The following is a 9901-nucleotide window of genomic DNA, read 5'->3' as shown; positions in this document are numbered from 1 at the left end:
CGTGGAGGGTCACTTCCGCGACCCCGCCCCGGTGATTGGCTGAGGCCGGACCGTGCAGCCAATAGCGAAACGGCAGCGCTCGGGGCTAGAGGCGAAGGGGCGGAGCCCGGAGCGAGCCCGCCCTCACCCCGCCCCAGCCCGGGGCTCCCGTCCTCTCGTCCCCGGTCCCCGCAGCACCGGACACGACCGCTCCAGCCCCGGCTTTATTAGGAACCGACCCGCACCGTACAAATCACCCGGGCGCCAAGGAACGGTCCCGTGAAGCGCTACGTACAGAGACACCAGAGAGCGCCACAGCGGGCACGGGTACAACCAGCACCCTCCACCGCGCTCCGTGCGAGCAGAGCTGCTGCCACGCGTCCTGTCAGGGCTCCTCAGCCTTGATCAACCGGCGCACTCAGTGCCCAGTCAGCACCCCAAGTTCCTCTGTCCAGCCTGCTTGCAGCGCCCGCGGGGTCAGGACAGGGAACGGGGCTGAGGACATGGCCAACACCCTGGAGAAGGATCACGTATCCAGCGGGAGTGAAAGAGGACATCAGGCAAACTGCGACCAGATACAGCTGGAGCCAGGGAGGTGGCAGATGGGCACAGCCTGAAGGGCAATGCCACACCTTCTCATACAACCATATTCCCCACCTCAGCCCCAGTTAGCTGGAAATGCTAACACAGAGACTTAATCACCCTGACCACAGATGCCATGGAGCAGAGAGGGGGAGCCTGTGGGCAATGCTGCCCTCGAGACTGAAGGCCAAGCACAGCTTCCCTGTACAGCTTCCCAGACAGACAGGAGCTGTTTCCTGCTCCAGTCTCACCAGACTTCCCACAGCTCACCTCCTGGACCAACAAAGGTGAGGACAGTGCCAGCAGTTGGTTTAAGTACAGTGAGAAAAGAGCTCAAAAAAAAAGAGTGCATTCATTTGAGGTTAACAGAGAAAACAAATTTCAAGGGGAGTCAGTTTCAGTGAGAAGAGCCATCACAGCTCTTACCCCTCACCTTGGGGTTACAGCCCAGTCAGTTTTATGTTTTCTTCTTCAGTTCCTCAAATCTCCTGGAAAGATCATCAAAGTCAATGTCTTCAGAGGCAGAAGAGTTGGCGCCAGCAGATGCTGTTGGCAGCGTGTCTGGTACAGATGGCAGTTCAGGCAGCACAAAGTTATCAACAGTATTAGGAGCTCCAGCCTGTGGTTTAGGAGAAGCCTCTGACTTGGGCCCGGGCCCTATTTAGAGTAAGATAAATACCATTTTACCTCAGTACCACAGACACAAGAGGGCCACACAAAAGAAAGGCTGTTCTACCAAAAACGGCAGTACCAACGTGGTTTTCAGAACAGGACCAGTGGTCAGGCAGCTCAGATTACACAGATTCACTGGGGAAAACCACAACATCTCAGCTTTAGAAGGCTGGAAGGAGCAGCAGCAGAGGCAGATCCAGACCCGCAGCCCTGTGCTGAGGCTGCAGCAGAAGCCCCCCCGCAGCCTACAGCCGCTGCGGCCGGGCTGGAGTTGCCCTTGCCTGCAATGGCGGGACTGTACCACCAGGATCCAAAGCCCCGGGCTCCTCACTCCAGCACCTCCTGGAGACACGCCGGTATCACACTGTCACACAGCTGAGACTGAATCATACAGCCAGACCCAGTGCACCCAGACGCCTATCTTCTTCAGCACACATGAACACTCCCCACAGAAAACCTTGCTGGAGCTGGCAAGGGTCTACTTACTCTAAAAAGCCTCTCAGCCTTTATCAAGTGCTAGAGATAACAAGTACTTTCAAAACACACAAAGCAAAATCACAATGCACAAGACAGGAGAATTTTGTTATGATCTAATTACGCTGCAAGAAGCACCTTGTAAGACTTTAGCTGTTTTCCCTTGGTCCACCTATCACTACTAGCCCTGCTCTGCTGTATGCAACTTCAACACTGACATTAATACAAAACCTGTCTACCCTCTTGGTACATACTTCTTTCATTCTCTTGCTGCAGAGCAGTATTATTTACAGTGTGTAAAAATATATTACCACTTAGAGCTGTTGTTTCCTCATTTTATCATGCAACACCCCATTTTTGCTCTGACAGGACAGCTTAAGCTGGAGACCTAGTACTGACTCCTATGTCAGACTCTAGTTCTTGAGTTTCTTGGTGGAAGTCTGGATCTGCCCTGTTTAGAGAGGATACTCTGCACTTCTGTCAGAATCCGCTCCAGACTCAAACCATGCTCTCAAAATGCATCAGGTTGTACAAATTTCTCCCTGTGTGGAAAGCTTCCTTCCAGGGACACCAGGATCCTGAGCTAAGTACAGCCCCTGACCATCCCAGGTTTCCCAGACTTCTGGATGTACTCACCAGGCACCGGCGCAGGAGTGTCCTTGTCAGCGCTAGGCTCGGCAATCTGAAAAAGACTCTGTTACTACAGCAATTTGCTACACGTCAGAGGATCTCACTGATGTGTAGGCACTGCTCATGGGCAGCAGCAGCCACACTAGTGGGCTGGAGGCCATGGCTCCCAGCACACTCACAGGAACCTGCCTTTCTACCCTAGAAAAAGAGGCAGTGCTTCGACTTTCCCTCCCTGTCAATTAAAGCATTTCCACTGGCCATATTCCAGAACTGGATTAACAGAGCATGTCCACTAGCAGGTCTGAAATATCTATTACAGACACAGTGTGAGAAGACTGCCCTTTTCATCCATGGCTGTAATCACAGCCACCACTTCCTTTCTTTCATAAAGGACAGACATGTCCTTGTAACCAGTAGCAAGGTATGAAATGACCCCATCTCAGGTCTTCGTCCAGTTGGGACAAAGGCCCATTGTCAGCTGTGCTGGCATAACTCCTCATTCCCTGCAGGCTGCAGCCAGTGACATCTGTCCCCACCCAGCTAACAACTCCTGTGTCTGTGCCTGCACCTCTTGCACCCAAAGGCTGCTGTACAGCTGGTACAAGGTGTCAGCACTCAGGGGTGCTTGGCGATGCTCATGCCTATACCCAGGATACTAGAAAAAGAAGCAGCATATCACTGAAAGGAAGATGGGAGGCGTGGTCATCAACTGCAGCAACAAAAACATAGACAAGCAGAGAAAGAAAAGAGTACATCCTCTCTTTTGTTGTCCCCAAGGACTGAGAAAAGTCTGGGAGAGGAAGTGTTTAAACATATATCATCTAAGTCAGCCAAAATTGTTATCCAGGCTAACTATGTGTTAGTTCAAAAGCCGTAATTAAGCAGACCAAAGGCAATATGCCCTCACATTAAAAAAATCAGAATTTGTGGACTCTACTTGTTAACTGTTTATCACCATTTTAACAAAGCAGTAACATAAATCTTGGCTCTCTTTTGCAGGCAAACCACACAGCTGAATGAGGTCACAAGTCATCCTCCCATCACATGCACTCAGTGATTCACCACACTGTAAGCAACACCAAGCACCACCCCCAGAGCTACACAGGTCAACAGCAATGTGCTTCATCAACATTTGCTTTTTCTGTGGCTACCACAGCCCTCTTTTTGCAGTTCCCTGTGCTGCCTACAATGGTGATCCAGCTCAGGCACTTACAGACTCATATGTTGGTGGGTTTGCTGGAACTGGTGGTGGATGAATGTTGGTGAAAGGCTGGTAGGTCCCCACTGGTACACCACCGAAGTTCTCCTGTACAGAGAGATTAAAGTCATGCACCAAACTACACACCTGGGAGAGTACCCATGACACCTATAGCTGTTGTGCGAGTCAAAGAAAGTAATCTGAGGTAAATGCAGGAAAGTACCCAACCCAGTATAGTTTATACTTATAAGGAAAAGATTTACAAGTATTAAGCCAGATGTAGTCACCTAGAACAACCAAATCCAGGTAACAGCACTGTGGGCTACTCTAAAGAGCCATCATGACTTCACCTTTCAAGGTATTAGGAAGTACCAGGACAAAGAGGGCAATACCCTGCATTAAACACACAAGAGCTATTTTCCAGAGTGCAGCATCACAAAGGACAAAGGAGGTCTCCGGCTCACTCAGGGCTTTGTATTACCCTTACTTCTAACACAACAGTGCCTCAAAAGACCTATATTTGTCACAAGTCCTCACTGTATTTATGCCTGGGACAACAGCCAGCTGATAATGCTTGGCCCAGATTCTGTACAAAAAACACTGCAGCACTGCTGGAACCATATAAAGACTCCAACCCATCCCACTGTTCCCGCCGCTTTGCAGTCTATACAGATATCCTGTGAATGGCTGAATTTGGAGAACACTGCTCTTTCCAGCTCCCACCTTCCAGGCTCACAATAAGACATCTCCAAGAGCCACTGGCTGGTCTCCTTCCCTTGCAGGTCTGAAGGCAGAGCACTTCTGCATTCTTATGTGCTGTTCCCACCCTACAAAACTCACCTCATTTCCTTAACTGAATCTTGGCAAACTACCAGCCTACCAACGTCAAAATGCAGCTCCAACTCATGGTCAAAAGTCTGGCAGTCAGAAGACTGACTCAAGAGTTAAGTCTGGACTCCCCTGTTCCCTGAAGGCAAAGAGGGCTGGCTGGAGAACAGGGCTAGGAACCTCCACAGCCAAGAAGCAACATGAAGCTTCAGCCGCACTGACAACAGTTTCCATCCGAACATGATAGCCTTCTGACACATCAAGGTATCAGGTACAGACACTCTCAAAGCAGCAGGCATAAGCTAAGCACCACAACTGGAGTCTTCCACAGAAAAAGGAAACAACAAAGCAAAGGCACTTACCGGTCCCTTTGGAGATGGATAGGAGAAGGGCGGAGTTGGTGTTGGCATGGGCATAGGCATCATCACTGGCATGGGTACTAATCCATCATGACCAATCATTGGGGCTGTAAACCCACCACCTCCTCCCCCTCCTTGGCCACCCTTCTTCACATCATCTGTAAATCCCACATCAATCAGATCTGCCTCCCCGCCTGCAGGGGCTTCAGCCTGGAGAGGGTGGAAGAATTCTGCTCATCAACATATCCCTATTCTGATCCCATCCCTCTGAAGAGCATTAGATGCAGCTTGGAGAAGATGGGACAACACAATGAAGACAGAACAGACAGCAGCTACACAGTGATATTAATGGGAATCACAAAGGTAACCGGACTATAGCATGGCTAACTATAGCCACATGCTGCAGGGCTGTGGGAAGGAGCAGGGATCACGTACTCAAAGGCCGTCTACAAAATACCAAAGCACGATTATCACTGAGCTTGCTGCAATGCCACAGCCCTGTGCTCTGAAAGCCCACACATTTCAGCCACTGGAACACCAAAAGGAGCTCCAGATTTGCAGATGCCTCACTCACCATCACCACAGAGTCAGGTTCATAGGGCACATTGTAATTCTTAGCAATCTCGATGAGGTATCTCTCCACCAGAATCTTGGGTGGTGCCTCCACACTCAGCTTGTGCATCAGCTAGAATACAAGGTAGAGAGACACTCATGGGACTGGGCAGTGCAGCAAAGGTCCATCCTGGCTGCTACAGGGAGGGATGCCCTTCCTCCCAGAACAGCACTGCTGCAAGGGGGGCTGCTGGCAGCCACAGGCCAGGGCTCCATGTGTGCTGCTCCTTTTCATCTGCAGCCAACACAGCAAGGCCCCACCACCAGGGACCTCAGCACTGTGCCCCAGTGCAGGCAGGACCCTACCCTGCATGAACCACAGGCATCAGCCACTGGTGACCCAGAAAGGGAGCACAAAGCCACAGCAGTCATGTCTATTCTGCCAGCTCCAGCTGGCTGCTGCTGTTCCACCAGTTCATTACCCTGTCATTGACTGTCCCAATCTGGTTTGTCCGGCACAGCTTCCCATACTCCTTGCTGTACTTGGCACAGAGCTGGTCAGCAACCTGCAATAGGAGAAACCACACACTACATGTCTGCTGTATTGCTCTCATTTCTGCTACTGAGTGCCCCAGCTGAGCAGTCTTAGCCATCCCTGATGCTTCAGGGACACCTATACTGGGGTCTCAATCTGCAGAGCCCATAAAAACATGTCCTCTGCCTTAATAACAGAGGCGCAAAGACATCCATCAGCTTCTTGCAGCGTCACCCCCACCCTGCACACGTAAGACCCCTCAAATAACCCTACTCACAATCTTCAACTCAGCCACTTCTGACTGGAGTCGTGGTGCAGCCCAAATCAGTGTAGATACTGCTTCTGCCAGGCCAGAGTCCAGCTCCCTATGGATAACAGAAGACAATCCTATCTCCACACCAAGCACTTAAGTCTTTGCTGCCCTCAATCTGCTTAGTCTGAAGGTCCCATCAACCTTGCTGGGCTTGAGTTTTCCCTGCCTGAGAAAAAAAGCTCTCTGAAATCTCTAGAAAACCCAAACATAGGTCCCCTTCTGTACCCCAGGCCTGCCCCTAACAGCATTCCTCCTTGAGCCCAGGGGCCTGGACCCTCTCCCACAGCACACCCTCTGGGCCAGAGCTTACTTCATGGACTGAATCAAGCCGAAGCGGGCTAGCAGCAGGTCGCAGTACAGCTCCAGGATCTCCATGGCCTCCACAAGGTAATCTTCACGGATGATGTGCTCCACACGAATCCTGGCACGCTCATCTTTTCCGGCTGCCAGATAATCTGCAATCTCCTTCCTTGCCTTCTGGGCCAGCTCAGCTACAGCACATATCCCCAAGACCCGTCACTGTGTTGGCAGAGCTGCTGCCTCCATACCCATCCACAGACCCCACCACACAGTCACCACAAGCTTCTCTCTCTCCTTCATTGAGCTTCTGCAATGCAAGACACTCCACCATGGCTTGGTTGAGCCCTTGTGTCTAAGTCCTAGCACACTAACTCACAGAAGAACAGAGAGTGGGCTTTTAGGTGCCAAAAGTAACTCCTATACCTTCAATTTCCCTGCAGAGTCAGTCAGAACCATAGATCTTATCCATGCCCAAGCAGGGCAGGCAGGGAGAGCCTCCACACCATGCTGTGAGTACAGAAAGCCCAGGAAAGCCCCTCCTGGGGCAAACTGCCATGTCCCTCCACACACAGCCCAATGCTACCACCCCATGTGCCCCACAGACTGCACACCAAGGAAGGTGGCCAGTCTGCTCCTCTGGGTACAGCAGGGCAGACTGCAAGGCCTGGGTCCAGCAAGGGAAAGCAAAAGACTGCTCCATAACTGGCCCATGAAAGTACCCCAACTCCAGAATAGTCTCAAGGCTCCTGAGCTCCAAGACCATCCTGGGTCGCACTTGTCCCCTCAAATACTCACTCTTCTTTTTCTCCAGCAGTTTGAGGCGATTGATGACAAGGCGCAGGTTAACTCGCAAGCGCTCAGCCTTGAACCCAGCGCCCAACATGATAGATGCTTGCTGTGGGAGAAGAGGGAAAGTCAGTGGAACCAAGACCTGCCAGTCAGGAGGAGCAGTCACAGCTTTACTCAAGGACAAAAAAAAGACCCAACAAAACAAACCCAAAAAACCCTATCAGTGAATTCTCCAAACAAACAGGCCCAGGCCTGCTATTCCAGAATATGAATGGAGCTACAGCACTCATCATTCCCTTTTCCATTTTACAACCCTGCACCTATCCACAACACCAGGGAATAGAAACTTCCTGGATAGTCCCACTCTGATAGACTGAATTTTGCCCCCCAGAAACAGATTTATGATGATCAAAACCTGGGATTACCCCATAAATATGAACAGGGTTAGAAAACACATCCTAAAACAAGAAGATAAGGGCCTGAGTCTCTTTAACCTAGGTAAGTGACACCAGCCATTGATGTCAATAGCAGTGCACAGTAAAGCTTTAGGAACATTAGAGAAACATCTACCAGCAGTGGTCTAGAAAAGTGTGGCTGTGCTCATTTCAGTACACTGAGCTTACTGAGATGTGTTTTGAGGTTCAGCTCCAGAAATCTAAGAAGCCTGAGTAGGGAAAACCCATAGATTTCACAATAAATAGCACAGCTGCTAGAAGACATGCTTTCGTTCCCTGCTTTGAAAGGTGAAACAAGTAAACCAATGCCTCAAGATGCCATCTGTGACAACTAACACAGCCAAATCCTGTTACTTCATAGACAAAACCACATTTTTAACAGAAATGAAATCAATTGCAAGAACCAAGCCTATTAATACGTAAGCTGTAAATTAGCTGTATAATTAACCCAAGGACTGTACAAACTAAGGTTGTTACTATCCTGTCATCAGGAGGAAGAAGCTGCTATTTCATATACCCCATGCTTCCTACTTCCTACTTCCTGAATGCATGCTCTGGCATGTGTCCAGTCTCTCATGAGTTCAACTCTTCAGCCCTACAGAAAATTAACTTAGAAGACATTTTGTTACAGCATTTTGTTATGCCAAGAACCAGTCATCAAAAATGCTTAAGAACTATCACACTGAAAGACTTTAACTTGTACCTGAAGAACACACTTGGTGAGGCTTTTGGATAGTGATATCATTTTGTGTGTAACAAGTGCTTTGCACTGTAACAAATCTTATCTACAGTACATCCAGTTTATTTAGCTGATCTATTCAGTTATTTGAGCTATGCACAGAACCCAGCAAGCTCAAAAAATGCTGCTGCAGAAATTATGTATGCATGATCCAAGTCTGATGCCATAAAAAAGGTTCTGCCCTTCTGTAACTCGAACATACTCCTACAACATTAAAAGAACTTTATAGTACGGCATGAAACAGTCTCAGCACGAGTTGCAATGTCTCTGTAAAAGTACCTAGTAAACATCTATTCCAATTAACAGCCTGTTTAACAGATTAACTCAAATGTAGCCACTAAGCAGCTAGCTCATTGCTTCTTTTCCAACCATCCTGCCCCTTTAAAGAGCTCTGTTGCCCCCACTGCCCCGCATGAGGCTCCAGCCACGCTGCTGCAGAAGGGCTGACCCAATCCTTTCCTCCCTGCCTCACCTCCCCGTCCCTTCCTACAGACGCGCAGCTACTGTGACCAGACTTAAACCAACCTCTCCCCGCAGCGCAACGAGGCTCTCGCCAGGGCGGCTTCCAGCGCGGCGCCAGCGGGCCCGACCCGCCGCGCAGGTCCAAGGGGCCAGCGCTATCTCCCGGCAGCGGAAGGCCCAGGCCTGGCTTTATCGGCGCGGCCGCACCGTGACGGGGTGAGGGCAGAGACCCCGACCCCTCCCCGATCCGTCCCCAGCGAGGCGGCGCCGAGAGGTCTCACAGCGGAGGCGAGGCAGGCTCCGGACCTACCTTCGGCCCCGCCAGCGGGCACTCGGGAAACGCGCCCCCCCCCCGCTACCGGCACCGCCCTGGCCCCCGATCGCATCCCGGCGGCGGCAGTCCCGGCCCCACTCACCGCCCGTCCTCCACGCAGCTTCCAGTACCCAAAATGGCGGCCGCCGCACAACCTCGCCGCCCGCGGAGGGATCCGCGGGGCCGTCCCTCCTCACACCGCAACCGGCACACGACCGATCCGGTGCAACAGCTGCACCGCAACACCGTCCGCGATGCCGCCGCTCCAGAGCTAGCGTCCTGGGGAAGGAGAGACAGCGGCGCGGAGCCGGAGAGGAGACATTAAATGGTCCAGCGGAGCGATCCACCTCTAGCGAGTGCGTGAGTACGACAGCCAATAGGTTCCCGCCGGTACCCGCCCCCGGCGTAGAGGTTCCGTCGTCAGCTCCCATGGCCGCGGGTCCCGCCCCCACGGAGAGGGAGCCGTTCGGTGGAAGGCTCCGTGCCGGTCGCAGGCGGGCGGAGGGGTCCCCGGTTCCCTGAGGGCCAGGCGACGGTTGTGGCTCCGTGAGGGAGGGTCGGGCCGAGGCTGAGCCGGGTCCTGGTGCCTGCAGTCCTGCCGCCTCGGGTCTCTGTGCGGCGCAGTCCCGAGGGTAAGCTGGCCCGGGGCGGGCTGCTGCGGAGGGAGAGCTCTCGTGCAGAGAGGCGCCACGCCGCGGGGCGGTTCGGTTCCAGGCAGGTG

The 9901-nt window shown here is 52.0% G+C and overlaps 1 protein-coding gene across 2 annotated transcripts; it reads right to left on the bottom strand.

Annotated features, from left to right (window-relative positions):
• Positions 1–897: 897 nt before the first annotated feature.
• On the bottom strand, positions 898–9316 carry IST1 (IST1 factor associated with ESCRT-III). Of its 2 annotated transcripts, XM_057399903.1 has the most exons (10): positions 9284–9316; positions 7218–7317; positions 6433–6613; positions 6087–6174; positions 5757–5840; positions 5297–5407; positions 4726–4932; positions 3551–3643; positions 2344–2389; positions 1077–1575 (listed from the first exon to the last, which is right to left on the bottom strand). In XM_057399903.1, exons 2-10 carry the CDS (start codon positions 7303–7305, stop codon positions 1250–1252), a joined length of 1224 nt encoding a protein of 407 aa, XP_057255886.1. In that variant the 5' UTR covers positions 7306–7317; positions 9284–9316; the 3' UTR covers positions 1077–1249. The 2 variants fall into 2 exon arrangements, with proteins under 2 accessions (XP_057255887.1, XP_057255886.1); XM_057399904.1 differs by lacking the exon at positions 9284–9316 and having other exon boundaries at positions 898–1218.
• Positions 9317–9901: the final 585 nt, after the last annotated feature.

The sequence above is a fragment of the Pezoporus wallicus genome, unplaced genomic scaffold (genome assembly GCF_028554395.1).
Source record: "Pezoporus wallicus isolate ANWC-B61680 ecotype Strahan unplaced genomic scaffold, APGP_CSIRO_Pwel_v1 contig_448, whole genome shotgun sequence".
NCBI lineage: Eukaryota > Metazoa > Chordata > Aves > Psittaciformes > Psittacidae > Pezoporus > Pezoporus wallicus.
This window is presented reverse-complemented; position numbering and strand designations above follow the sequence as displayed.